This window comes from Sceloporus undulatus, chromosome 5, assembly GCF_019175285.1.
Source record: "Sceloporus undulatus isolate JIND9_A2432 ecotype Alabama chromosome 5, SceUnd_v1.1, whole genome shotgun sequence".
In the NCBI taxonomy this organism is placed as follows: Eukaryota; Metazoa; Chordata; class Lepidosauria; order Squamata; family Phrynosomatidae; genus Sceloporus; species Sceloporus undulatus.
In genome coordinates, this window is record NC_056526.1 from 193427421 (window position 1) to 193455145 (window position 27725).

The 27725-nt window shown below is 59.8% G+C and overlaps 2 protein-coding genes across 10 annotated transcripts in view; one reads left to right on the forward strand and one right to left on the reverse strand.

The window, feature by feature from the left end:
* Window positions 1-12926, reverse strand: LOC121930518 (meiosis 1 associated protein). Of its 8 annotated transcripts, none has more exons than XM_042466959.1 (12): window positions 12869-12926; window positions 11454-11498; window positions 9486-9555; window positions 8799-9085; window positions 6265-6456; window positions 5037-5226; window positions 3865-4032; window positions 2952-3126; window positions 2224-2365; window positions 1767-1991; window positions 1143-1289; window positions 1-1019 (listed from the first exon to the last, which is right to left on the reverse strand). In XM_042466959.1, exons 4-12 carry the CDS (start codon window positions 9063-9065, stop codon window positions 882-884), a joined length of 1644 nt encoding a protein of 547 aa, XP_042322893.1. In that variant the 5' UTR covers window positions 9066-9085; window positions 9486-9555; window positions 11454-11498; window positions 12869-12926; the 3' UTR covers window positions 1-881. The 8 variants fall into 8 exon arrangements, with proteins under 8 accessions (XP_042322893.1, XP_042322892.1, XP_042322891.1 ...); XM_042466958.1 differs by lacking the exon at window positions 12869-12926 and adding an exon at window positions 12401-12426; XM_042466957.1 differs by lacking the exon at window positions 12869-12926 and adding an exon at window positions 12202-12376.
* Window positions 12541-27725, forward strand: part of SEMA4F (ssemaphorin 4F) — a 17242-nt gene continuing 2057 nt past the window's right edge. The window contains exons 1-12 of one of the 2 annotated variants that reach the window (XM_042466942.1): window positions 12541-12682; window positions 20064-20215; window positions 20658-20717; window positions 21134-21232; window positions 21476-21569; window positions 21808-21927; window positions 22031-22173; window positions 22490-22671; window positions 23866-24013; window positions 24144-24366; window positions 24496-24605; window positions 27294-27451. In XM_042466942.1, coding sequence (XP_042322876.1) covers window positions 12541-12682; window positions 20064-20215; window positions 20658-20717; window positions 21134-21232; window positions 21476-21569; window positions 21808-21927; window positions 22031-22173; window positions 22490-22671; window positions 23866-24013; window positions 24144-24366; window positions 24496-24605; window positions 27294-27451 — 1631 coding nt within the window. Of the gene's footprint in view, window positions 12683-18732; window positions 19367-20063; window positions 20216-20657; window positions 20718-21133; window positions 21233-21475; window positions 21570-21807; window positions 21928-22030; window positions 22174-22489; window positions 22672-23865; window positions 24014-24143; window positions 24367-24495; window positions 24606-27293; window positions 27452-27725 lie in introns of those variants that run through there. The other variant, XM_042466943.1, reaches the window with a different exon arrangement.

Consider the following 27725-nt stretch of genomic DNA (forward strand, 5'->3'; position numbering starts at 1 on the left):
TATTTTTCTAGAGAGATTTATTTTGATATTAAAGGGGTTTTTCATTTTACTAAAACTGAGTGTGCTGTGGAATGGGGGGGTCTTCCTGGTGGGTTTTGCTGAGGTTGGGGGGGCACAACCCCAGGGGGCCCAGTGGGTCCCTGAAGCTGGTCTCAGGGGAGGGTGTGTGTGTGGGGCGGGGCTTCACAGCCCTGTCCCCCCTTCACCTGATGCCCCACTGGGGAGTTTCTTAAGGTGGAGGGGGGCAGAGGCCCTTCCTGAGCTGGGAAAGAACTGGACCCCCCCCCCCCGGGAGCTACCCCACAAGAAACAAATGGGGCCAGACTGGGCCTCTAAGGGGGGGGAGTGGGACTGAGCGGAAGTGCCCCTTCTCCCAGTGTTGCTGAAGAGGAAGTTGGGCTGTTTCCGCTCCCAGATCTTGCAAAAGCAACAACACTGTGTGTGTGGTGTGCGTGTGTGTGGTGTGCGTGGGCAAAGGAAGGTTGCTGCTGCAGCAAAGCAGTTTACAAGGAGGGGGAGGCTGGGCGGAGGCCCCAGGGTCCTCTTCAACCCCCCTTCCATAGCCCAGTTTCCCCACAGACAGACCAGGAATGATGGGGAGGCACCCTCCCTGCCCAGTTGTGGGGGGGACTGGCTATGGGAGATCCCTGGGGAGGAAGGGGGATCTTTCCTGGGCAAGAGGGGGAGGAGTGGGAATGGGGTGGGAAACAAGCAGCCCTTCCCTTTGTGTGTATGGGGAGGGGGGGCTGAGGCACTTGTGGCAATGGGGGGCTGGGGCTGCAGATGTGGGGGTTAAAAGGTGGGTCTGTGTGGCTTGCTCCCCCAGCCTGCTCGTGGCCCCCTTGGGAACGGGGGAAGGGGGGGGGCTCCTGCTGCTCCTCTCATATGGCATCAAGGAACTCCTCTTCCTCTCCGGAGAACAGGGAGAGAGCCACTCGGCTGGCATTGGGGCCTGCTGGAGCAAGGCGCAGGGGGGCCACTGTGGCCCTTGCCCTGCTGGGGTGCTGCCGGCTGGCCTGCTGAGAATGAGAGGGAAAAGAAGAGGGGGGTGGGAGGTAAGGTAAACCTGTGTGCATGCCATGGCAGAGGCCCCATGGGCACCCAGGGGACTGCCAATGCGCCCTTCCCTTTGGCTGTCCTACCTGGCGGGACAGGTGGCGCTCGGCCAGGCGCAGAGGTGGGCGAGGATCGAGGGGCCGGGCCAGGATGGTTCGCAATGCCCGATACAGGTGGGAGCCCAGGCACAGGGGGTCAAAGGTCATCTCCACCTCAAGGCCCTCCAGGATGCCCTGCAAAGGGAAGAGAGGGGGGAGCTCAGTTTGGTCCCCCTTCCAGGGGGAGCCTAAAGGGCAGCAAAGGGGTACAGACCCTCTGCTGGACTGAGTGGGGCGGGGGGGGGGGGGCTGGAGTAGGAGATGGGACAAGGTTTTCCTTCCCTCCTAACATGAGGCCCCAGAGAGGCAGAATGGAGCACAAGCCCATATATCTCGCATAGAAAAAGGGGGCCAGTGGAAATCACCATCACCAGTCACAGGGACGGCTGCCCCCTGCTCCTGTGCCCACTTCTGGCCAGTGGGCTTTCCATGGGTGGCACAAGTGTGCAAGACTACAGCGGCCCACAGGGCTTTTCTTGGAGGCCCTTGTGACTCCCTCACATGCCATCGGCCATTTTGTGGGGGCACTGGCCAGGCCTGGGGGGGGGGAACGGCTGGCCTGGGAACTGCCACCCCCCCATGTGCTGTTCACCACCCACAGGCCTCACTTGCCTCCATGTCTCTGAGTGCTGCCTCCGGAGGGTCTGCGGGGAGGACAGGGCAGGGGCCTGGCAGGAGCAGCTCTTGGGGGGCCAGGGCACGCAGGAGGAGGGAGGAACAGGAGGCTGCAGGCAGGAGGGCCCAGTGGGAAGCTACGGGGGCCGTGGCCAGGGGCACCCTGCAGGGGCCAGACTCTCCTTGGGGTTCGTGCCGCGCCAGAAGGAGCCACTCCCGGTTCTGGAAGAGAAAGGGACAGATGGGAGTGGGAACACCATGGGCCCTTCTGGCTTGTGGTGTGGTGAACAAAGCCTCCCCCTCAGTGACTCCAGAGGAGCCACATTGTAGACTGCCCTAGGAAAGTTACCGAGTCAGGGCCCAGCTTTCATGGCCCAGACATCCAGGATCTGGCTCCTCCTGCCCCATAGCAAGGCTTGGGGGTCCCAGGCCTCCCTTCTGGCCCTAGACTCACCCGTAGGCCTCTGCACAGGGCCTGGAAGCGGTGCTGGTTGACTTCCAGTTCATCCCAGTTCAGCCGCCAGCAACTTGTGGGCCGGACGATCAGGGGGAGGCCGAAGAGGAGGGACGCACACAACCCCTCCGCTCTCAATGCCCTGTGGGCACCAGACCAACCGTCAGGCTCCTCAGGGCCCTCAACAGTCCCCCTCCCTCCACCACAGCCCCCTCCCATAGTGGCTAACTGGGTGGGCTTTCTCCCAAGGGCTAATGAGGCAGACCCTCTGGAATAGCCTTGGACTTCTGGTACTGTTGCGGGGGGGTCCCGCTGTCCCCCACTGGGCAATGGGGCCACAGGGACCCTTCCACCTGCCTGTGCTGCCCACTCCCCCACTGCCCACCAGGCTTGGCCCCTGTTCACAATAGCAATTTATATTTCTATACCGCTTATCAGTAAACTACCACTCTCTAAGTCAAATGCCCCCAACAAGCTAACCCTAACTCATTTTACTGACTTGTGGAAAGATGGAAGGCTGAGTAGACCCTGGAGCCCTGCCTGGTATTGAACTCCGAACCTTGTGACTGGAGAACCTGCATTCAACCCCTGCACCACCTTGACTCCCTGGTGCCACAAGAGCCCCCAAAAGATGCCAGTCTCCATGGACAGGCGGGAGACCTCCCCCCCCGCTTTTGGGTGGGCACCAGCCACTTCACTGCCCCCTCCTGCTGGAGGCTCTCCCTCACCCTGAGGGGTACCTGAGGACCCTGAGCCGGTGTGGTGCCAGGCCTGGTCCAGGTGCCATCCAGAAGCAGTCAGTGGTGACACTGTTGGCTCTTGCCACGTTGTCTCTGTTGGTGCCCACAGGTGGAAGCAGAGCCGGGCTGAGGAGCCTTTCCTGGATGTCACACTTGAGACAGGCTGCGGGGTGGAAGTGGGAGGCAGCCATGAGGGACCCCCAGAGGAAGAAGAGTGGGGAGGGTCCCCGGCTGGGGATGGGGGTCTGCCCGCTGGAATGCCCACCTGCCTGTCCAGCCTCCAGCACCCCAAAAGGAGCCCAGAAGCCACAGGTGAGTGGGGTGGGTGTTAGCAGCCCCCTGGAATAGCCGGTCTTCGAACCAGAAGCCGGTGCATTTTGCCTCAAGCATAGAGAGTGCTTTCCACTCCTGGGGGAGGGGCTGCTGAGTAAGAACCAGGGATATCACTCCCTCTGGTTGAGACACCTGGACTGAAGGGAGAGAAGGGGGGTCTCTCTTGGGACCCCCCCTCAGCCATGGAGATCCTCTAGGAGAACCTGGGCAGATCACACTCTCTCAGCCTCAGTGGGAGGCCATGATAACCTCCCTCTGAGGAGATCTTGCCCAGAAAACATCATACGAGGCTCATGATACCTTGGAAATGACTCCAGGGCACACAGTTGACAACACAGTACATGGCAGCAGCTAAGTGGCAGACCTTTGTGCCAGGGATGGACCCTCAGGGCCACTGGCATGCTGCTCCTGGGGGGCTTGCAGGCACCACAGGAGGAGGCCCCCACCATCTGCCCCCACCAGGCCAGCCCCCTCCAGAAGGTGGGTGGCGAGGGGTCAGTGGGGCCCCTGCCTTGGCAGCCGCCCACCCCCATGTCTGGTGAGAACCAAAGGGGGAGTGACTCGTTACCCAGGGAGCCCCGCAATGGGGCCGGCAGGAGGAGGTGGAGGTGCTCCTGCTCCCCACCGGGGTCCTGGAGCCAGGCCTTGAAGAAGCCCTCCAGGGCCACCACCTCGTTCTCCACCGTCTGGAGGTCCACCTCTGGGCCCAGGAGGCCGGACGCAGCGAAGGCGGCCTCTGCAAGTGGGGAAAGAAAACCTATCTGGGCCAAGCACGGGCCATGGCACCATGCCACCCCCCATTAAAAGAGCTCCTGGAGGTCTGCTAGGCGGATCAGGGCATTGGGGTGGGTCCGGGTGTCTCACCTCCCCCCCAGCCATGCTTATCTGCCTATCAGTGAGGATTAAGTTATCCTAAACCTCTTGGATTAAATCTGGGCCATGGGGGTGAGGATCCAGGGAAGGGGGAGTGGGTGCCCAGCTGGCTAGCAACAGGAGCGGGGGCCAGTCACAGGCCAGGAGGGGGCTAATCCGGGCTGAATGGTGGCGGGGGGGCACACTGGGTGCTGGGTGAGAACACACCCCCCCCGCACCCGAGGCTCTGGATTAACAGAGTGGAGGGCTGCCATCTGTTTTGGCTCAAGCCACCCAGAAGGAGCAAGGAGGGGTCTCCTGCATCCGCCAGCCAAGCCTTTGCCACCCTTCAACTGGCCTGAATGAGCCAAAGGCTGGCACTGCTGGTAGGAGTGACAGAGCACTGATACTGCCCCCCCCCCCAGAAGGTGGTCAGTGAGGGGCAGAGTTTCAGAGGGATGCCACTCCCAGGACCACCCTGCCTTTTCCAAGGGGGGTACTGCCTTCAAAATGGGCCCAGGGTAGGTCCCTGCCCCCTTAGAGGCTTCTCCAGATATGTGGGGCGGGGAGGGAGGGTAAGGAAGCTGCTTTTGAATTACTGCTTTCCTCCCACTACTTTGTTTTTTTAAATTATGCTTTTACCCTGCAGCACAGTGAGTGGAAGCCACCCATTAAGGCTCTGCTCCTGCAGCTAAAGGCCTTAGTTGACTGGCCAGGCTTGGCTGGACTGACCAGGGAGAAACCGGAGGCACAGGTGTCACCACCCCACCTGAACAAATGTTGCCATGATCATTTGCATCTTTGTAAGCCCCCTGGAAATAGCTGGAAAGTTGAAGGCGCGAACGAGCGAATAGTGGCACAAGGCTGTCACCCGTTTGGCGTGCTCACCCTCTTCTTCCACAGGGGTCCCGTGGGTGCTGGTGCTTCCTCCGGCTGCTGGTGTTGGCACTTCCTGCAAGCCCCCAGGGGCAATCGCAACCACCTGCAGCTGTCGCAAGCTGACCTGGTCGGTCCCTTGCAGCCTCATCTCCAGTTGCCGGGCCACCTCTGTGCTGAGCTGGCTGGTCAGAACGGTCACCTGCAAGAGGAGGAGGGGTCCTGCAGCCACTGGCTGGCCAGAGTGTCATGTCCCATCCTGGGGTCCCATGCGTGCCAAGCAGGGGCCAAGGGGGCAGGTGGTGTGTTGGTCAGGAGCAGGCCCCCTTTTGCTTTGGCACTTCAAGCACCACAAGCACCTTTGGGCTGTGGCCTCATGGCTGGCATCTCCCCTGCTGGTGTCTGGGCTCGCAGTGGGGAGATCCGGGTCCAAATCTCTCTTCAGCCAAGAGGACCTTGCCTCCCTCCCCAGGTAGGATCCTCCTTACCTGACTTCCCAGGGTGTGTGAGAGAGAGATTAGGTTAGCTGTGTGAAAAACAGGACAGGAACCTTGTGGCTTTAGCAGTTGTGTAAAAGTGGATGATGTGCCCATCTACAATTTTGGAATCCCCCCCCCCCCAATTCCCCTCCCAAAAGCCCAGGGCTCTGCTCTTGTCTTCTTTATATGCAGGTCCCCAGGGAAAAAATACACTGGGAAGCTCTGGTTGGAATCTGCAAAGTAAACAAACAGGCACAAATGCCTGTCCACTCAGGGCCTATGAGGCAACCAAACAGCCCAGACCCAAATGGACAACCCCATCAAGCCCAACTCTGAAACTGGAACACAGGTGCCCATCGCCCCACCTGAGCCGGCAGAGCTGGAAACACCCCTCTCCTGCCCTCCGCAACACCTTTGCTGGCTTCTGCTAGGCCCGACACACCCAAAGAGAGACGTGGCAGGTGCCTACTGCCAGGCTGGAGAGACCTCTGGCTGGTTGAAATGGCCCAAGGGGGAGAGCTCCCAAAAGCCCAGCTGCCCCAGAGGCAGAGAGGTCCATGCTCTCCAGAGAGATCATGGGTGGGGGTGCCCCTTGTCCTCCCACGTTGCACCCCAGATTCTCAGATGGGCCCAGATAGGGCTTTCTCTTTGCCAAAGCGTTTGAGTGTGTATGGCCCTCCCTTCTCCCAGCGCCACTGCCTGCTCTTGTGACTGGAGGCAGATGGCAAGCGAAGCCCCCTCCCACAAAGGCCCCTCCTGACCTCAATGGCGCAACTGCTGAGGGTGGCGCCGGCCATCCCTTGCCCGGTGTACTGCTTGAACTGCTGGAGGCCATCCTGCACCGCCTGGGCCACGGCCGCAGCCTCCTCTCCAGGCCGGAATGCTCCCTCGGCCGGCACAGCACGCAGCTCCGCGAGGCAGCTCTGGAGCCGGGCAAAGCCTCCCTTCACCGGCTGTGGAGACAGGAAGGGAGAGGAGCTAACAGGAAGAGACTGGACCAGCCCTGCGTGGTGGGGCTTGAGTGGGACCTTTGCCAGGGGCCCCAACTGTGTCTCTCCTTTCTCCACAGGCGGGGAATGTCACTGGCTTGAGCCTCCATCTCCCAGTCTTCTGTTTCTGGGAAGGGGTGTTGGTGTCAATGCCTTGGCTTTAGGGCACAACTGCACCAAGGGCTGCCAACCCCAGCAAAGCAGGGCATGGATGGCATGGTTGGCTGAGGGCCGACATGGAGACTTGGCTGTAGGCTTTTGGAAGCAGCTTGTGGCAGTTCAGGTGAAGCGGAGCCTAGAGCAGACTCCCGGGTCTGAGCCCACCTGGGCATGCCATGAATGGGGGCCAGCCAGAGATCCTCTGCCACTCGGCAGAGAGGCAAATAGTGCTCCTGACGCAGTACCCTTGTCATATTCTGGCTTGGGAAGCACCAAAGCCACCAAGCCATTCTTCCTCCCTCCAAGAAAAGAACAACCAGTTAATGAACTACACTTGTCCCTCCATATTCGCTAGGGTTAGGGGGCACAAGACCCCTGTGAATATGGAAAAACCACAGATAACAAAAACACCATGTTTTTACCTGAGGTAACACCTCTCTAGGAATCTCTAGGTCCTCCAGTGCAACTCTGTGGTCAACGTCCAACAAAAACTGACCACAGAACTACACAGGAAGAGGCCTAGTAGAGCATTCTCTAAAGGAATCTCTAGGTCCTTTAGTGCAACTTTTAGTTAAAGTTGACCAGAGTTGTGCAGAAGGACCTAGTATTCCTAGAGAGAACATATTAATCAAATCCGTGAATAATCAAACTCACAAACATCAAAGCCGCAAATATGGAGGGATGAATGTATTTGTTGTAACTGCCCAAATCTGTTGCCTGACAGCTGCCTGAGGGTTGGGCAGCCCTGTTAATGCCTGACCAGACTGACGAGGTGCGAAAGCAAAGGGGGTGCCCTTTGCCCCATGGCACAGGGCCTGCTGAGAGCCCAGACTCTCGGGGATTTTCTGCCCCCCTTACCCAGCACTCAGGGGGCTGCTTGCATCTGTGGAGTGGGCTGGCTGAGTGGAGGGGGAGCAGGACGAATCCGAGGGAGGCTGTGGGAAAAGGAGCAGGAAGCGCAGAGAGGGAGGGAAGGAGACCCTCCCAGCCCTGCAGTAGTCAGGAACAGCTTTGCAGACTCATCCAAAGCATTCAGATGGATTGGGCAAAGAACAACCTGTGTCCCCCAATCGTCCCCAATCTGGAGTCCCCCCTTCTCCTCTCCACCCCTTCCACATCTTGTCATCCCCCCTCATCCTTGCCTCTGGTCTCTAGGCACACAAGAGGAGGGGGAGGCACTATGGGGGGGGGGAATACCCCTCAGAGAAAGTGGGGAAAGGAGAGTGACCAAGGGGAGGGAAGGGGGTGAGGGAGAAGGGGAGCAAGACACAGCAAGGGCCTGGAGACAGGTGAGCCCAGAATAGGGCCTCTCCAGCCCAGCTTTTGCAAGCAGGAGGGCAGAGGATGGCAGCGACAGCAGACTGTCTGGGGGTGGGGTCACGTGAGACCCCCACAGCCAAGCTGTGCCCAGGAGGAAGGTCTGGAGGGTTGAATGGAGGGCAGGTCTTCTGTGGGACCTGTGAGCCACTCAAAAGGGGAAGAAGAGGAAACAGTCAGGGAATGACCAACTGACCGAACATACTCAGGGCTGGTCTGGTAAGAGGGTCTCTGATCAGCCGGCTAGGCTGCTGAGAGTGACTGGCAGGCAGGTGGAGGGGGCCCTTTATTTGCTTGGGTGCCCTGAGGCCCAAAGGGACCTGCGCCCCCCATTCTGTCCCAGCCATTTGTGTGGTTCCTCTGGATTCTGGTTCTGCAGGTGAGGCTCAGAGGAAGCCAGAGTGGGCCGGTGGCTTCAAGGAGCTGGAGAGGTTCCAACCTCCGGCTGCCAGAAGTCTGGCTTTGAGAACCGGCTGACAGGAGCCTCCAGCCTAGTAAAGCCACGATAAGGCCCGTTTTGCCCACTTGGTGCTCTTTAAAATCACCCATGGCAGCGAGCTCCCTGGAGCTTTCCTCCAAGTGACCGGCCCACAGCCAAAGCCCTGCCATTGTCCCTGTGTCCTGGGGGGACTTGGGCTGTTCTGACTGAGGAAGCGAACACTAAGGGGGGGGGGGGGGGGCTCTTTGGACTGGAGGCTCCCAGAGCACATGAGGGGGAATTTGATGCTCCCAAGAGCAAGCGCCTTGCTTGAGGGGACCCCCTCAGCTCTGCCTGGCCAGCCAAGGCCTTCCTTCCCCAAACAGTGAACCTCTTGACTAGCCCCACTAACCATGAAGGGCAGGAGGCATTCGTGCTGCCTCTGGGCCACATAGAGGCTGAAGAGTGGGAGGCGGGGAGGTCCCCCGAGGCTGCAGGCCAGGCAGAAGAGGTTCTCCAGGGCTTCGCAGAGCTTGGGGCAGGTCTGAGCCCAATGAGGGGGCCGAGCGTCCACCACCAAGATCCGTGGCGGCGGCGGTGGCTGGGAACCAGTAGCAGGTTGGCTGCCAAGGTCAGTGGCTCCGGCGTCCCTCATGCGTTTGGTCCCTGAGCTCATCATGAAAGGGAGGATTGGACTGCCTGTGGAGGGAGAAGGAAGACAGGAAGGCAGGCAGGCTGACCACTGGCATGAGCACATTGGGGGCCCAGGAAGGGACTTGGGGTAACCCCAGGCATCTTACACAAGGCCTCTTCCAGGAGTACTGTAGCTATGCGTTTCTGCCCCTGCTTCCCCTTCCAACCTACAAAGGACTTTGTCATGCCAGGCAGTCAGTCCCGGCAGGGGCAGGAATCATGCCTTTGGCTGGGACTTATCACCCCCAACTGGTAGAAGGGGCTTCTTTCACTGGCACAGCAGGGGAGATGGGGAAGGGGTGGACATTCCCCTTTCCTTAAAACCTTTAAACTTTTTTGGCAAATTACCTCCCCTCCCAAACACACAACTCAGGGAAGCTGAAAAGGGAAGAATTTGGTCACTGACCTACAGCCGGTTAGTTTCCTTTTGCAGCCAAGTGGCCTAGTTCCAGAGTCCCACTCTCTCACACGCACACCTGGGAATAGAAGCACAGTTTAAACAGCATTTGTTTCATTACCAGGCCACGGATGCAGAGTCCCACACCAGTCCAGGGAGCTGCAGCAGGGACTAGTGGGCATGGCAAAGCGCAGGCCCCGGAGACACACACACTGCTTAACGCCTTGGCACTCTGCGGGCACCCAGCAGGGAAGCAATAGCCTTCCCCTCCCCGCCCTGACCCAAACACACTCACTTATTCAGAGGCAGGAGAAGGGGGGTGATGGGTGGGGAGGGGGTGACAGGCTATTCCTGCCTAGCCAAATTAGAAGAGAAAGGCTGACAACTGACCCTGGCTCTCCCAGCCACTGGTCTGGGCCCCATGGGCTCCTTTGAGTGGGCTGGTAGGGGGCAGAGAGAGTGAAGCTGCAGGCGAGGGCAGTGGGATTAGGCTCACTCTAAGTGGCTTCATTAGGACAGCGGCAGAGAGCTGGCAGCCGCCCAGATGGAGGCAGCCTGTCTCGCTCCTGCCCAAGTAATCCAGAGGAAATTGAGTCTTCCTCTTCCTTCCTCCATATGCACCCGAAGGGGGCCCTGGCCCAGCAGGACCTGCCCCTTGGCCTCTGGGGAAAGGCAACAGCAGCACCAGAGCCTCCTTTTGGAACCCAAAGGAAGGGACGGGGGGGGAGGGGGCTTGAGGACTCACCTCCCAGGATGGGCCTAAGCCCAGGGACCCATAGTAGGTGGAGGCAGTGTTGTCTTGGGGTGCTAGAGGTCCACCTGCATGGGGCCTCTGGTCAGGCCCTGAGGTCCACATCATTGCCACAGCTGCTCTCTTGGCGGTCTTGGGATTCTTCGCGGCTCCCCTGGGACTCCTTGGGGGTTGCCCACCCAAGGGCTGAGGAACCCCAACCCCACTTGGCTTCCCAAAGCAAAAAGCAAGAGGCTGGGCTGAGGGCAATAGCAATAGCAAGCACATTTCTATATGCCGCTTATCAGTGCATTTTGCAATGTCTAAGCTACTTGCCCCCAACGCCCCTGGCTGGAACTGAACTCACAATTGAACCTTGCATGAGTGAGTGGCTGCAGTACAGGCTTTTGACCGCTGTGCCCCCAGGCAAGGGATAGGAGGCAAGCGGTCAGGCCCCAAAGCCTCCTCAGAGGACAGCAGGAGTTTCCGGTGGAGGCTTTGGCCTGCCATCACCCAGCTGCCTTGTCCCTGTTTCCCCAGGGCTGGCTTTTCTCTTCCACTGGAAACCCATTAAGGAGGAAGAGACGGCTGGGTTGGGCTGTCTGGCAGGGAATGCCTTCCAGGCCCAGGAAGAAGGCCTTCTGCTCCTCGCAAGGCGGCACCCCATTGAGCCCTGCGGCGGCGGAAGGCATTAAGGGCCTGGTGAGAGACAGGAAAAGAAAGATGGGGCGGTGGCAGCTGCGGCACTTTGCACTTACTTACTCTGCGCTTGTGGGTAAAGAAACAGGAGCAGATCTCCAGGAACCAGAGGGACAATGGCAGCCCTCCTGCTAAAAGGGGGGGGGGGGCTAAAGGGGGCAGGAGAAGAACTCCTGGGGCAACTCCCATTCCTGCCAAGAGATCTCTTTGGGGCAAGGAGCCCCAAGCCCAAAGGGATCTGCAGTGGGGGCTGGTTAACCCCCCTCCTTACCCGCCGCACCAGGCAGGATGTAAATACATAATAAGTTGATAACAATAATGAAAATAGTAATGGACGACAGACTTCGCTCAGGGGTGGGATTCATGCCAGCCCCCTGAGTGCCCCCACTGGCTGCCTGGGCTGAGGCCTGCCGTTGGGGAGAGGGCCTTGCCACTCGCGTCCATGCGTCCGCCATTCTGGACAGCCCAGGCTGCCCCTTCCTCCTTTGTGGGGCTCCGGCCTCTTTCCTCGGCCGCCTATAAACAGGAAGGTCAGATGGGGTCCCTACCTGCCGCTGGAGCCACCGAGGGGAGCCTGAGACCCCAAAGCAAGCCTAGGAGGCAAGAGAGAGAAGAGGCCGCAGTCAGGCAGGCGTTTGCCTTGGAAGCCTCCTCCCCGCAGCCCACCCCCCATGGCTGCCTCAGGGGTGCCCCCAGACCCCCAGGCCACCCACAAAGGCCCAGGCCAGGCAAGAGGCCTTGGGGGAGGTCTTCCTATGAGGAAGGAGGGCTCCCTCGCCCCACAAAGAGCAAGGAGGGGGTGGGGGAGGCCTTGTGGGGCTGGTCAGCCGCTGGACCCCTGGTAGAGGGGGGGGGCTATAGGGATGGCCTGGGGAGGTGGGGGGTCTGCCAGCCAGTGCCAGCCAGGCGACCTCTGGGGCAGGCAGTGCGGCCAGGAAAGGCAGGCCCCGGCCTGGTCTCGGCCTACTCTGCAGGGAGGGCCCTCGGAGGCCCAGAAGGACCAGGGCGCCCCCATTTCCCGGCCACGGCCGGGGGGGGGCAGGGGGCCTTTGGCATTTCTCTTGCTCTTCCTCGGCCCTGAGGCTGACCCTCCAAAGGGCAAAGGGCAAAGGGCGGCCTCGGGTTGCTGGGCCGGACGGAGGGGCCTCTGTGGGGAGGGGCCCCTCGAAGGGCAGCCCCCGAAGCCTCTGCCCCCCCCCCCCCGCTGCCTGACTGACGGGGGCAGCGGTTCCTGGGGGCGGTGTCTCGGGCCGCCTTGACCCCCCTCCGCCCCCGCAAGGCCAGGCCCAGGCCCACCTGTCGCCCGGACCCTCTCCGGCCCTTCCTCGGACCTTCGGCCTCGCGGGGGGTAAACAGGCAGCCCCCCGAAGCGCCTGGGGGAGGGGAGGGGAGGGGAGGGGAAGAAGGGAGGGGTCCTCGGGCGGGGCTCCCCCTCCCCCGCAACAGGTGCGTCAGAGGAGGGGCTGCGCAGAGCCCCCTCCCTCCCTCCCTCTACCTGCGCAGGGGGCGTGGCTGCGAGTGCGGGAGGGTGACGTCACCGCCCCACCTGTCTCTGGGCGGGGCCTCTTCCCTCGCGGCGGAGGAAGAAGAAGAAGGAGGAGGGAAGCGGAAGAGGGCGAGGCTGCTCCGGTCGCCATGGGTCCGGCGCCCCTCCTGGTCCTGCCCCTCTCCCTCTCGGTCCTCCTCGCGGCGTGGTCGGCCCCCCCGGAGGCAGAAGCATCACCCGCAACGGAGCCCTCCCCGGAGGCACAGCCCCGCATCGCCCGCCTCTTCCCCGGTAAGAAGGGAGGGTCCCCCCGTGGCGCCCGCTTTCCTCCCCCTCCGCCTGGGTCCTTTGGGGGCCCTCTCCCTCCCGCCGGGCCTGGTCCTCGGGGGGGGCGGGGGAGACCGGTGGCCTCGTGGCCGGAGGAAGGGGCCAGGAGGGGAGGGACGCCTTGTCCTGGGGCCATTGTCCGAGGGGCACCTGGCCTTCCTCCGAGGCAGCGATTGGCGCCCGGGAAACGCCCGCTTTTGCCGGTTCTGCTTCCGGTTCCGAAGGGGGTCCGGCGCCGCTTGGCTTTTGCCGTCGTTTCTGGTTATTGTCAGGAAGAAGGAAGGAAGGGTCGGTGCTGGCTGTTCCCGTTCTCTGTGACCATGGACCCCTGCCCCTCTCTGCCCCCCCCCCCCAGAGGGCCCCCTGCTTCCCTCCCGGTTCCCTTGCCCTCCTCTGGCGGCGGAGCCCCCGCCCCCGGCCTCCCCAGCCGCCCAGGTCCCCCCCCGGAGGGCCATCTGACCAGGACACCCGCCTCAGGCGCCGGCGCAGCCTCCACTCGAGGGGGGTCGCGCCTGTGCCCCCCCCCGCCTTCGTGGCCCTTGGCTGCTCTGTGCCAAAGCCCGGGGGACCCGGGGGGGGCTTAGAGGTGGAATCACCCCCCCCCCATATCCACCTCAGGCCTAAGGTAAGCCTTGGTCCAAAAGGAAGTGACTCGCAGATCCATGTCCTGCTCCCTTCCTCCTGGGAAGAGGTCTCTCCTGGCCCTAAAAGGGCCCAGAGGGGGCCAGCCCTGCCTTCTCTGCCCCTTAGGGACCCTGGGAGGCTGACAGCAGTCCCTCTCTGCAGGTGGAGGACCTGGCCCTGCAAGGACCCTGGAGCAAGGGGCAAGGCCCACCAGGGTCGGGGCACAGGGGCCCCAGTGGGGCAAGCCGGGTGCCTTGAGAGGCCCACAGACGTCCTCAGGGCCCCCAGGGCAGTGCAGTCGGCCCCAGAAGCCATGGGGGCTCTGTGTGTGTGGTGCCCCCCCCCAGGGCCAGTCGAAAGCCGTGGTTGCTGTGCGGTGGGCTTTTATTTCTGCGTTTGTGGAAGTCTGTGTTCGTGGAACAGAGGTCTATGTGACTTTGAGAGAAAGGAGCATCTTGAGCCTAAATTGAGACCGTTCCTTTACTCCTCCTCCTCCTCCTTTTTTGTGTGTGTTAAATCCAGTCTGTAGGATTGCATCTGCGCGGAGTATTTCGGATTTAGCTCAGCCGCAAAGCGTTCCTGCGTGGGCAGGCGGGCAGGCGGGCAGGGCTCCCACCCGGTCCCAGCGGTCGAGGGGCCAGGAGAGAAAAGGCCAGGAGGGCAAACGAAACCCCCAAGCGCTCTGCTCAGGCTTGGCAGCGCCAGGGAACTAGATCGGAGGAACTGGTTTGCTGGCGGGTCCCAGAGACTGGCCACTGTGCTGGAGGAGGGCAAGTCGGCTGGTGGCCTAGGCCAGCTTCTGAGGTGGTCCTGGGGCATCTCAGCTTGGTCCGCTGTGAGTAATTGACTTTCCTGGGAAACTGGTGGCAACGCTATTCCTGCCACAGAATGGGGTGGGAATTGCGCAACCCTCATCCATGGCCTCTGGACTGCAACTCCCAGGGTTCTGGCTAAGCAGGGCTGGTGGCCTGGAGGGCTACAGCAGGACAATGGCTCTTCCAGTAGAAGACTCTTGCAAAGGTGAATCCGCCTTCAGTGGCCATTTTGTTCTGCGCATCAAAAAGCGCATGGTCTGGGGCTGTCGGCCCAGGTGGCAATTGACCAGAACCCAGGGACTGCAAATTCTGGCACCAGCCACGAGAGAGATGGCAAAAACTCCCCGCAGTGCAGAGGAAGGCCAGTGCCACCGGGAGCCTCAGGATGGTGGCAACCTCCGGCCACCGGTGGCCCTTCTTTGCCCATCACTGGCCAGTGGGAAGCTGCTCTGAAGCGCCCCGGTCCTCCTCCTGCAGTTGGGCTGGCTGTTTGCACAAGGCGTGTGTGTATGTGCGCCTGTTTCTAGTTGCTCGCCCCAGAGGATGGGCATGCCCAGGTCTTGAGGGCTGGGTCAAGGAGGCCATAAATCCATTTTCTGCAGCCTCTTCTATGGAGTGTGGGTCAGGGCTGGTCCAGAGGCTGTATACCTTCAGAGGCTGGTTGCTTGCATTCCCTTTCTGGGCAAAGACCCCGAGCTTGTGGCTGCCAGCCAACACCAGGCACTTTTCCCTGAAGCGGGCTCCCATTCCCTCCTCCATGCTTTGGTGTGGACATGGCTGGGGTGTGTGTGGATCATCTTTCCTGGCGGGGCATGCCTCAGCCCTCACAGGGTGTGCATTTGCACGTGTGTGTGGTTGTGTGGCTTCACCTTCTGTTACCCGCGGGCATGGCGTGTCATTCTGGATCAGCTGCCAGGGCTGGGCGGTGCTGGAGCTGCTCAATGGGAGGCTGCTTCCAGGAGGCTTTATGGGGAGCAATGCTGTTGCTGGGGGGGCGTTGTGGGTCTGTGTCCTTGTGGGGTTCTGGCAGCGCTCCTGGCCTCGCAGTGTGTTTGGAGGGGGACACACAGCCCTCTTGCCGTGCGTTGTCCTCCCCTGTCCACTCAGGTCCTGAGCCACGGATGCTCCTTGGGAGAGGAGGAAGGCTTGGCCTGGCCTTGCCACGGAGGCTCCCACGGCCCCCTTTGGGAAGGAAGCACAGACAGGGCTTCCCTTGTCCCCACACCGTGACTGATGCCCCCTGACCAGGCCTGCCTTGCAAGAGCACAGTGCCGTGTTTGTCTGAGGCGCTCAGGAGTCAGCGATGGGAGGGGTCATTCCCAGGCCCCTGCCCACCCCAACCCCTGAGGGGACTGGGACCGTTCTGAGGAATGCTGGCTGGGGCTAGTGTCCAGTTTAGGCGCTCTGCCTGCGAAGAAAGGGCAGGACCCGCCGGGTGTGGCTCTGGGCTGGAATGTGGCTGCTTGAGGGCAGTGGGGAAAGCGAGCGAGCGGGAGGGAGGGCTGTGCCAGCAGAGACCTGGCCTTGCCCTGCCTTGCCCTGCCTTGCCCTGCCCATGACTGACCAATCTCTGGGGCCACCAGAGGATGGCACAGGATCCAGCAGGTCTCCTTGCTTGCCCTCAGGAGTAGGGCCGCTTCCTCCCCCACCCAGCCATGCTGTGGCCATTCCCCAGAGGGTCACCTCTGAGGTTGCCCACCTCTCCTCTGTATGGATTTCCCACTCTCCTTTGGAAGCTCGGCTGGCCACTAAAATGCTTCTGGTGGTAGGGAGGGCTCTGGCTGGGTTGCCCTGGCTCTTCCTTGCCCAGGTGGGCTTCCAGGCAGGTGGGGGTCCATGTCCCGTCAGAAGCAGCCAACTGGCAAGTCCTGAAGCCCCCTTGTCTGTGCTGGGAGGGGGCAGTGCCGTGTGCTGTGGCCGTTGCGCATGTCGATTGGTGGCACGCCAGATGGCTGGTTGGCTGGCTGGGGGAGCTGCCTCTTGCCTTTGGGGAAAAAGCTGGTTTCCTGGGCAAACCAAATCTGCACATGCTCAGAGACCCAAAGAAACAAAACGGGCAGGTGCCATACTTCGATGGTGGTGGTGACCAGCACCTGGGAGCTCTTCAAAATGGTTTGGGGCTGGAGATTGGCCTGGCACTCCAGGGTGGTTTTTTGGGGGAGTCGAGGCCTCCAGGACTACATGGCCATCCATGAGGCCCCAGATCTTGGCCAGGAGCCACTTTCACTCTTGGTCCCAGGGGAGGGGGCTGCTTGGCAATGCCCAAAGTAAAAGGAGTTGCCCCCCCCCTTGAGTCTTATTGACTGCCTTGTGGGGGTCTCCGACCTTCTGATGCCCAGGCCAGGTGGAGGGAGCAAAGGGCCTGCCTTACCTGTATGTGCCTCTGTCTGCTCCCATGCGCTGTGGGGCTGGGCTTTAATGGCCAAGCCTGGGGTTGCAAATCTGGGAGGTCTTCCTGGAGTCCCCCCAGAAGCACCCAGCTCCCTCAGGATCATGGGAGGAGCAGTGCGGTGCCCCAAAGATCCTGCCCCACACCTGCCAAGGGGCCTCTTCCCAGGTGAGGGGCTCCTAGGTGGTGGCCATCTTGGAGCGGTGGGCTCTCAGCCATAACTCGGGACGAGTGCCCTGGGCATCGTTGGGCTTCAGCTCCCAGGGGCCCCATGTGCCACTGGCCAAAAGTCAGGAATGATGGGAATTGTGAAGTCGAAGGCTTTCATGGCCGGCATCCATAGTTTTTTGTGGGTTTTTCGGGCTATGTGGCCATGTTCTAGCAGAGTTTCTTTCTGACGTTTCCCATCCCTTCTCCTGCCCTGAAATGACCCCATCTTTTGTGCCACTGAGCGAGGAGTTCCTTCTCCATAGGGAGCCATTCCTTCCACCCATGGAGCCTGGCGTCAGCATATCTCTGTGTGCGTGCGCGCGTGTGCGCGCATGGTCTCTGTCTCCCCCTAGAAGCCCCTTTCTGGATTAGGCCCTGTGCATGGGTGCTGAGTGTGGGTGGGGGACCAGAGAACTCTGCCATTGCCTGGGTGGCAAGCATGTGTGTATGTGGGGGGGGGGGGGTGCAGTGGGATTGTCTCCCTTCAAAGCCCCCTCCCAGCCCCCAGGCTTCCTTGCCCAAGACAGGAGTGGGCCCACAAAGGGGCCAATCCCCTGCCCCACCTACACCCTTTCCCTGTCACCCAAGAAAGCTCCTGGCCCAAGAGGGTCCCACAGAGGAGTGGGGTGGGGGGTCTCCCATCCTGATCGAACATAGCTTAAGCAGTCTTCCCCCCAGGAAGCCCACACAGGCTCAGTGGGCCCTGAACCATAAATGCCAGCAGGGAGAGGCCTAGCCCCCATGGCAGGTGTAGGGTGCGACCCCTGGCACATTGTTAGAAGCGTGGGTTGGTCCCCATGAGCCTGTGTGGTCCTCATGTAAACAGACAGGAGCCCCTCCCCCGGTCAGTGGCCATTGCCCCATCTTCTAGCAGCATGTTGTTGTTGTTGTTGTTGTTGTTCTTTTTATTTATATGCTGCCTTTCTCCAGTAGAAGGACTCAAAGTGGCTCCCCGTTCCTGAACGTGGTGCAGCTTAACCCCATTAAAGGCTGCTCTGACTTGGGGGTCCCCTGGTGCGTCTAAAGGGAAGGGAGGGAGTGCGCCTTCTCCTTGTGACGAGGCTGAATGGCAAGGCAGTCTGTTTCAAGGGAGAGCTGAGTCCTTGAGCTCCATTGGCACGGCCCTCTTGGAGCAATCAACAATTCTTGCCCCCAATCCCCCTATGGATTAAGGTCACCCTGGCAAGTGTGGAGTGGGGGAGAGGTGGGGTTGGTCTCTTTGTAGGACATAAGGGGGTCTGCTTAGCTCTTCTGGTGTGCCACTGTTCCGCACTTAGCCTGGTGCAGGGATCCACATGGCACTTAGGCCAGCGCCACCCCACACATGTCCCTTTGCTCCAAGGGAGTCTTTGCTCACCAGTAGCCCCCCTGCACTGTGGCTTGGCAGCTTCCTGTTTGCTGGCTAAGCACCTTTCAATGGGGGTGGCTGGGGGTGGGAGATACCAGTTCCTGTTTGGGGGGGTTAACAATGGGTTCCCCCTAAGCAGAGCCTCTTTACTCTGAGGAACTGAAAAAAGAGAGCTTGATGGGAGTCATCTTTTGCTGCTGCAGCCGTCTTTGTATCGCCTCATAGCTACGGGGGTGGGAAAGGGGACACTGGACCCACAGCCAAAGAGCCCTATCCACTGCCCGGAGGCCTTGGGGTCCGGGAGTAATAATAATAATAAATAATAAAATTTTTATTTATATCCCGCCCTTCTTATAATCAGGGCGGCTTACAACAAGGATTACAATACAATCATACAAAACACAAAGACAAGAAGAATTAAAATACAAATACAACAATCTTATAAAAAAATCACAAGCAAAAAGCCCCAAAGCCCAACCTCTTGGCCACGGAAGAGGAGGGAGGGAGGCCCACAGGATTTTATTCGGGGAATGCCTGTTGGAACAGGAAGGTTTTCAAATCCTTCCTGAACTGGGCCAGGGTGGTAGTCGAGCGGAGCTCAGTGGGCAGCGTATTCCAAAGGGCTGGGGCAGCCATGGAAAATGTCCTCCGTGTGGTGGAGGCTAACCTAGCCCCAGGCACCTTCAGTAATTGCTGCCCAGACGTAGAGGGTGCGCAGGTGCCACGGGGGGTTATATTATTTTTTATTTATTTATAGTATTTATACCCTGCCCTTCAGCCCTAAAGGCTGTCAGAGCGGCTTACAATTATTCTTTTTAATTAGACGGTTGCGCGGGGTCTTTGGCTCGGCGGCAGAGGCGGCACTCTGGCCAAGAGGAGACACTGGCATCGGGAGTGAGTGCCACTGGCGATGCCCCGGGCACTCCCTTTGGGCATGGCGCCTGGAAACGGATGCCATTGTGGCTGGCTCTGGCGAGGGAGCCTGGCCACAGGGCCAAATGAGTGCAGGGAGGAGAGGAAGCTCCATTGCAGGTGGCCTTGCCTCCCTCCTGGAGGGAAAGGAAGGGCAGGCCACACTCTGGCCCCTTGCCTGGTCAACAGAAGGGTCTTCTTTTTCTGGTGGGAGGCTGGGGGGGTTGTCGTATGCATGGGTGGTCTGTGGGCCCCTTCCTGTTCAGGGTCAGCATGTAGTTGTTTAGTGGGCCAAGATTCAAGGAACAGGAAAGAGATTCCGTCTCAACATTAGGAAGAACCTTCTGAGGGTAAGAGCTGTTTGACAGTGGATGATGTTGCTGCCTCAATGGAGGGCGGTGGGGTCTCTCTGTTTTGAGGCTGTTTTTAAGCAGAGGCTTGGATGGGGTCTTCCTGCACAGTAGAAGTTGGTTCCCTGAGGGTCCCTTCAAGTCTATGGATGCTATGATTCCCTAGACAGTTGGCCTTTAAAGAGAGAGGTCTTTAAGCAGAGGCTGGACGGCCATCTGTTGAGGATGCTTTGATTGAGAGTTCCTTGCGGTCTCTTCCAACTCTATGATTCTATGGCCTAGAGACCAAGGTCCAAATCACTGCTTGGGCATGGAAGCCCCTGCATGACTTTGGGCAAGTCACAGCCTTTCAGCCTCAGAGGAAGGCAACTGCAAACCTCTCTGAATAAATCTTGCCAGGGATCCCCCCTGAGAGGGTCACCTCTTGAAGGCCTTTAGGAGCAGCTGCAGCAGCAGGAACCAAGGGAGGGGTCTATGCATACATGGGCTGCAGCCCCCTCCCCAGGCCTTGGCTGAGATTGTTTGGGGGCCTCAGTCCGGAGGAGGTGGCGTGGCCCCTGACCCCCAGCCTTTGTCCGTGTTGCTTCCATTGTGAGACCCAGGGCCCCTTCTGTCCCCCTGGGGCCACAGCGGTGCCTTGTGGCTGAGGTTGCCTACTTGCAGGTGATCACTCACCCTCCGGCCTCTTTCCTTCCAGAGGTCAGCCGCATGGTCCAGCGCTTCTCTGCTGAGGGAGCATCCAACTTCAGCGTCTTCCAGGTGGATTGGCACTTGCGCACGCTCTACGTGGGCGCCAGGGATGCCATCTTTGCCCTGCCCTTGGGCTCTGTCAACCAGCACATCAAGAAGGTGTGGGTCTCCTCCCTCCCTGCCAGGGGTCCTGAATGGGGCAGGGGTCTGTGTGAAAGAACCTGCCTGCCTGCCCAGTTGGGGATCTCGGTGCCCTTGGCCATGGGTGGGGGGCAGAGGGAGGCCCAGCAGGAGTTGTTTGTTACCTGGCTCCATGGCGCCCTGCCGGCACTTGCCCTTTTGTTGCCTGGCCAGAAAAGGCACCAGAGCCCTTGCCAGCCTTCCCTCAGGCAGCCCATTGCAGGGAGGGAGAGGCAGGCAAGGAACTCCAGTGGGAAGGAAGGGAGGAAGCGGGTGCTGCTGCTGCCCACTTCATGTTGGCTCCCCCAGGCAGATTCCTCCCCCAGCTTCCAGGGGGCAAAGGGAGCAAGTGTGGGCAGGGGTCTGGGTTCCACAGCCATGCTGAGGGGCCACCTGGACTTTGCTCCCCCTCTTCTTTCAGATCTCCTGGACGGTTCCGAAGGCCCACCAGGATTCCTGCACCCAGAAAGGGAAGAAGGAGGCAAGTCCACCCCCCCTGGCTTCGAGGGATGCTTTGGGGCCAGGGCTATCCTTGAGAAGGAGGGGGGAGATGTAGGGGGAGCCCCCAGGAGGCCCTCCCCCTCTCTGAGGTGGGGGCTTCATTCTCCTGGGTGACCGCCTGAGTGGCCAAAGAGGCTGGTGACCCCCACCTGCTTTTTTCCTTGGGGAGCTACTTCTGTCTCCTCAGTCCCACTATCCTCAGGAGCTCAGACCCAGGGGGTCTTGCCCTCCAGGTGCGGCTCCAGGGATTGATGGGCTCTCCAGCCAGGACCCCCTCCTCCCCAGCAGGCCAAGAGGGGCTCCTGAGCCCCCTTCCCTGAGGGCATCCTTCTCCCTGGCCGGCTGGAGAGGTGCCCCCTTTTCCTCTGACCTTCTCCCCCTCCCTTGCATCTGCAGGCCGAGTGCCAGAACTTCATCCGCGTCCTTCAGTTTGCCAACCAGAGCCACCTTTTCGTCTGTGGCACCTTTGCCTTCGATCCCCGATGTGGCTACATTGTGAGTAGGTGGCTGGGTGGCCAAGTGGGGACCCTGACTGAGGCACATGGCCCTATGGGAAGCCTCTGTGCCCCTGCCATCCCGGCGGTGGGTGGGGTGGAGGGGGAGCTGGCCCGTCATGTGCCCTTGACAGGGGGCAGCCTCTCTTGATGGACATCCCTCCCTCCCTCCCTCCCTCCCTCCCTCTTGTGAGTGACCAGCAACCCCTGCCTCCCGTCCCGCCCCCGCCCATGTCTCTTGCAGAAGCTGAGCGACTTCTGGGGCGTGGAGCACGTGGAGACAGGCAGAGGTCGTTGCCCCTTTGAGCCCCTCCAGCCCGCCACGGCCATCATGGCAGGTGCGCCCTCCGTGGGTGTGTGCATGGGGGATACTTGGAGGTGTGGGTCGGTAGGTGGGTGCTTTCACAGGTTCCAGGCAGAGCGCAAGAGGGCCCTGGCACTGTCTGGCAGTGCTGTATGGCCTAAGCAACAGCGGGGAAGAGGGATGCCACAGGTGTATGGCCCAAATGCAGCTGGACTCCTAGCCCCATTGCTGCTGAACACACTTTGCCCACTCATTGTTCCCCCACCTTATAGATGGCACCCTCTACGTGGCCACAGTTGGGAACTTCTTGGGAACGGACCCCCTCATCTCCAGAGCCACCGGGAACCCCTCAGAGGTCATCCGGACAGAGAACTCCATGAACTGGCTGAACGGTCAGACAGACAGGCATATGGACAACCAGGGGCCCTTGGGGATAAGCCAGGCACCCCTGAGTTCATGCTCCCCTTCCCGTCTCTCCCCTTTTCTCTGGGCCAGATCCGGAATTTGTGGCCTCAGCCTTTCTGCGGGAGGGCAAGGGCGGGGAAGACGACAAGGTCTATTTTTTCTTCACGGAGACGGCTCGCGAGTATGACTTCTACGAGAAGGTGAAGGTGGCCCGCGTTGCCCGCGTCTGCAAGGTGTGCCAAGGATTGTGGCTGGCATGTTGAGGGGGGTGTCTGGGGACCCTTCTCATGGGCAAGGTTTCTCTGTGGGGCTGACCCCTCCCTGCCACTCTCCTTGCCATCACTCTTGCCATAGAGCTGCTGATTTTCTGTCTGCAAGGGCAGTGCAGAAGACAGTAGTTCTAGTTGCTTCTCTTCTGAGGAATCCGCCCTCTCCCTCTGCACTGGTCACTTGGGGCCCTCTTGGTTCACCCCCCCCCCCGGCTTGTCCCAACGAGGCTCCACCCTCTGCTGACCACACTGCCTCTCTCTGTGCCCAATGCACTTGCAGGGGGACCTGGGCGGCCAGAAGACGCTGCAGAAGCGGTGGACCACCTTCCTGAAGGCGCAGCTCCTTTGCTCAGACCCCAAGAGTGGCACTGTCTTCAGCGTCCTGAGGGACATGGTCACTCTGCCAGCCCCTGATTCTGCCTGGAATGCCACCATCTTCTATGGGATCTTTGCAGCCCAGGGGTGAGTGAGCCTTGCTGGGCCTCATGGGTTTTTTTGGGGGGAGGGGGCTTGTGGGCCTTCTCTTCACCTCCCATAACCTTGAAGAGCCCCTCAATGTGGATAAATAATAATAATAAAAGTTTTATTTTTATACCGCCCTTCTTGCAATCAGGGAGGTGTACAGCATAATAAACAGATACACAAAATACAATAAAATACATTAAAATCTACAATTAAAAGACATTCTGGCCAGCTTGCCACTGCTGTCGGGGGGGGGGGGGGGGAGACTAACTAGGGCTTATATCGGGGAATGCTGACTTGAACAGGAAGGTTTTTAGTTCCTTCCTGAACTGGGCCAGGGAGGTGGCCGAGCGGAGCTCTATGGGCAGCATGTTCCAGAGGGTCGGGGGCCGCGATGGTAAACGTCCTCTTCGATGTAGAGGATAGTCTTGCCCCAGGGACCCTCAGTAGCTGCTGCCCAGATGTTCTGAGGGTGCGGGGCGGATTGTATGGGGAGAGGCGGTCCTCAAGGTATCTTGGGCCCAAGCCATGTAGGGCTTTATAGGTTATAACCATATGAGGGGAATATGTCAGGAAGACATGGTTGGTGAATGAAAGGAAGAGTGGGTGAGGGAGCCCAGTGACCCCTAGCAGGGGAGAGGGGGGTATGGGGCTGTTTCCCTATTGACAGAATGGGGACAAGATAAGTGATGTGCATGTGCCCCAAAGCAGAGGAAGAAGTTGAGCCAGGCCAGAAGGTCCCTCAGCCCACTGGGGAGCCCCCCAAGCAAGAGAAGAGAACAGAAGGCTCCTTCAACTCCTGTTCCTGGGCCCACTGTCTTTGATAGGGATAACTCTGTTTTGGTTGCCTGCCATGACTGCTTCTTCTTTGTCTGTCTCCTTCTCCTCTGACTTTGTGGGACTTCAGTTCCCATTAGCCCCTGCAGACCTGGGCAGCCATGAGGGAGCATGGGAGCTACAATCCAGCTGTTTCTGGAGGGGTGCATGCTTCTTGCACCAACCCTGGTGCAAATGGCAGTCGGAGCTGTGTGTGGGACAGGCCTATGGAGGTCTGAAGCCCAGAGTGGCCCAGGCTGGCGCTGCTGCAGTTCTGGAGGGCTACATGCCCTCTGCTGCCTCGGAGGGTGGCTCTGGGTGTCCTGAGTGGGGCAGTTGGCCAAGGCGGCTGACCAGTGGCCGCCTGCCTCCTTGCAGGAGGGAGGGGAGCGGCTCGGCCGTCTGTGCCTACAGCGCTGTGGCCATCCAGAGAGCCATGGACGGCCGCTTCAAGCAGTTCCGCCGAGAGTGTGACAAGTGGACGCGCCTCACGCAGAGCGAAGTCCCCCATCCACGCCCTGGAGCGGTAAGGGAGCAGCCGGTTGGGGGGCACGTGGGGCAGTCCCTAGACCCCTGAAGGACACTTTGGTGGGTGAAAGTGGGGCTCCTTTGGCTGGGTCCCTGACAACATCCCTCCCTCCCTCCCGCCCGCCCAGTGTGTGACCAGCAGCATGAAGGCTGAGGGGATCGGGTCCTCCCTGGCCCTCCCCGACCGCGTCCTGACCTTTGTGCGTGACCACCCGCTCATGGACGAGCCGGTCCTCCCTCTGGAGAATGCGCCGGTCCTGGTTGTGCCGGGGGTGCAGTACGTGCGACTAGCCGTCCACCGGGTGGCTGCCCTCTCTGGCCAGGAGCACCACGTTCTCTACCTGGGGACAGGTAAGACTCGTGGGTGGATGGGGCGGATCAGGGGGGGCCAGTCACCTTGCTAGACCCCTCGTGTTGGGTTGGTGCCGTGTCGGGTATGTTCGCAAGCTGGCCATCCTGATGGCGCTTCACTCCCTGCAGAGGACGGGCGCGTCCAGAAGGCTGTGCGGATTGGACCCCGGCTCTCCCTCCTCGAGGACCTCCATCTCTTTGCGGACCCTCAGCCGGTCCGGAACCTGCAACTCCACCAGGTGGGCGAGTGTGTGTGTGTGTGCGCGCGCGCGTGTGCCCACAGCGCTCTGGAAGTTTGCTTTTCAAAAAATAATTTGCTCACGTTATTTGTTACAACATTGAAAAGGCCATGCTTTGAGGACCATCCTTGTTCTCTCTTTGTTTCCTCCTTTTTGGGGGGAGTTAAAAGAGTGTCTCTTACAGACAACAGGAGAGGAGCAAACCCCACACGACCCCAACGAGCCATAAGAACCAACTACAAAACGTTGCTTGATAGGCCAGGAAAGCCCCTTCTTCCCACTCACCACATTGCTGTGGAGATCAACAGCTGGCCAAGGGGAGCATAATGAAACGGCCACAGCCTTGCGGCCATTGATCCCTCAGACCGTCCTGGCCATTATGTTTTTCCATCTTTGCCAATGAAGCAGAGAGCCCTCCTGCCTCTTTCCATGCAAGCGCTGCTTTTCTCCTCCTGTTCACAGGGCACTTTGCTTTTGGGCTGCAGTCAGCCAGCTACCCTTTTATACGCAAGTCATACCCATTGAGCTGAACAGCCCTAGTTTCTGAGTGTTCACTTATGCCCCATTTTGAAGGAAAGGTTCCTCATTTTACGGCAAAGGCTGGAAGCCCTCTGCACGTGTTCAGAGATGTGAGTGGGGCTGGCGGATGGGGAAGGGTCCCTCCCTTTCAAGAGCCATTGGTTTTGTTCTCCCTTTACCCAGGAGTAAGCCCCAGAGAACTCAGTAGCCCTCCTCACTCTGTCCCAGGGAAGTGTGCCCGGCTCCAAGTGAAGAGCCTGCGCCTCGCATTGGGTCGGGACGCCAGGGAGAAAGGGGTCCCCCCATTCCTCAAGGAAGGAAGGAGAAAGCCTTTTGTTTTTTCAAGGTAGCCACTTGAGGAAGGCTGTGCTGAAGATTTATTTCTGCCAGAGCCAACAAAATGCCATGGAGGGAGGAGGGGGTGGCATGCAGTGAGAGTGGACAAGGGACCCCAAACGTCTACCTCCAACTGGGGTCAAAGAGTTAGTATGCCTTCTTCTGTGCCACTTGTGCCCCCCCAGGTGTGCCTGCGAGGGATGGAGGGTTGCGGGGGGCAGTGGGGGAAAGGGTCTCCCCCCAAGTCGGAGAATACGGTCCTTGAAATAACATGGGCTTAAGCCATATGGGGATTTATAGGGCACTTTGCATTGTGCCTGGATACAGACTGGCAGCCAGTCTGGAGTGCCTAGAGAAGAGAAGGTTAAGAGGTGATATGAGAGCCCTGTTTAAATATTTGAAGGGATGTCACATTGAGGAGGGAGCAAGCTTGTTTTCTGCTGCTCCAGTGAATAGGACACAATGGAGCAATGGATGGAAGCTGCAGGAAAAGAGATTCCACCTAAACATTAGGACGAAATTCCTAAGAGTAAGGGGTGTTCGACAGAGGAACACACTCCTTCCTTGGAGATTGCGATGGAGTCTCTTTCTTTGGAGGCTGTCTTTAAACAGAGGCTGGATGTCTGTCTGTCAATGGGGATGCTCTGATTGAGAGTTCCTGCATGGCAGAAGGGGGGTTGGACTGGATCAGGGGCCTTCTTGTGGTCTGTTCCAACTCTATGATTCTGAGTTCACTTGGGTTTTCTTACTGAATGAGGGCAGGATTGTAACCCAAGCTTTATGGAAGTCTGGGTGCATTCAGGGGACAGGCTGAAGGTGCGCTTTGTTGCTGGTGTCTTGGAAAGGACATGAGCAGCAATCCGAGCGACAGAGTCACCAAAGGGTTGCTGAAAAGTTGGGCTTTTAAAAACCCTAACATTCCAAGCTTTGGGAGGAGGGAAGTCTCTGGAAAACAGCTGCCAGAGAAGGGAGCTTTCAGCTGGCCTGGTTTCTGGCCAGAGGTGCCTGTTCTGGTGCCTCTCCTGGGCAAGGAAGGTGGGTGCCTGGGAGCCGCTAGGGGCTTTCTGGCCGGACCCTGCCCTTTGGGCACCAAGGGGGCTCTGGGCCCTTCCGTCTCCCATTTCAGCCCAGGGAAGTCCAGGGCAGAGACCTTGCGGTGGGCAGCGTTTAAGACGGCAAAGATCTGCCAGCCCCTGTCCCTAGCTGTTCTCACAACCAATTGGTATGCATTACATAAAGATGAATAAAAAATTAGGTGGAAGCCGTACAAAGGTGGCCGCCCTCCCCTTGCCTCTTAGCAGGCTGCCTCTTCCTCCTCACGCCGTCGCCATTGCCGACATGGCCCCTTCCAGCCTCCACTTCCTTCGAGGGCTGGACCCCGTCTGAAACAGGAGCGCAGGGCCAAGAGGGCGGTAGGGCAGGCCTCACAGAGGTCCAGCCGCTTCCCAGTGCTCTGCTCAGCTGGTCCTTCCTAGGCCACAAGGAGGAAGGTGGCAGCCCTGCGGCACATGGCAGGGGGAGGTTGTCCCCCTCAGCTGGCAGTAGGTGTGGAGGCATCCTTGTGCCAAAGTCCCTTGGGAGGATTTCTTCAAGCTTTACTACACATTGGTGTTCTCCAGTGACTGCCGCCCCATTTGCACCCAGTGCCCTGAGACTGGCCATGGCCACCCTGACCAGCTGAAAGGCTGCCTGCCAAAGATCACCTCCCCATGAGAGCAAGTGGACAGGGCAAGAGGCCCGTCAGCACTTCCCACCTGCCCGCTCCGTGATTCGCACCTGTGCTCATAACCCCCTTCCCCTCTCCTGATGTGGCACCCTTCCTGCCTTCTCCAGAACTGGCTGTACGTGGCTTCTGACTCGGAGGTGACCCAGATCGCCACGTCCGCCTGCCACACCTATCGCACCTGCGGGGACTGCATCCTTTCCAGAGACCCCGCTTGTGCTTGGAGCCGGGAGCTGGGGGCCTGCCGGGACCACCGTGGAACGGCTGGGTAAGTGGCGCAGACCCTGAGGGCGTGCGACTTGGCATGGTGCAGGCTATGGCGGTGGCTCAGCCAGGGAAGAAGGGTGGTGGCAGACAGGTAGCCAGCTTGCTGGCCAAACTCTACACAAACTAATCTTGGGAAAGGACAGGCACGCTTGGCATGCAGCACTTTGTGTGCATGTGCGTGTGTGGAAGTGGGAGCTGTGTCCTGCCTCTTGCCTCCCAGGGCAGAGGGGCCTCCGCTTCATCCAGCCCTCTATCCATTGCTTCTCCTCATGCTT

What these genes read in the sequence shown, in the direction of transcription:
- LOC121930518 (XM_042466959.1), bottom strand. Translation starts at nt 9,065, where the DNA reads ATGATGAGCTCAGGGACCAAACGCATGAGGGACGCCGGAGCCACTGAC. An exon ending in TCAGCAGTTGCGCCATTGAG is followed by an intron (nt 5,227 to 6,264) that starts GTCAGGAGGGGC and finishes CTCCTCTTGCAG; the next exon opens with GTGACCGTTCTGACCAGCCA. An exon ending in GACCCCTGTGGAAGAAGAGG is followed by an intron (nt 4,033 to 5,036) that starts GTGAGCACGCCA and finishes CCCCACTTGCAG; the next exon opens with AGGCCGCCTTCGCTGCGTCC.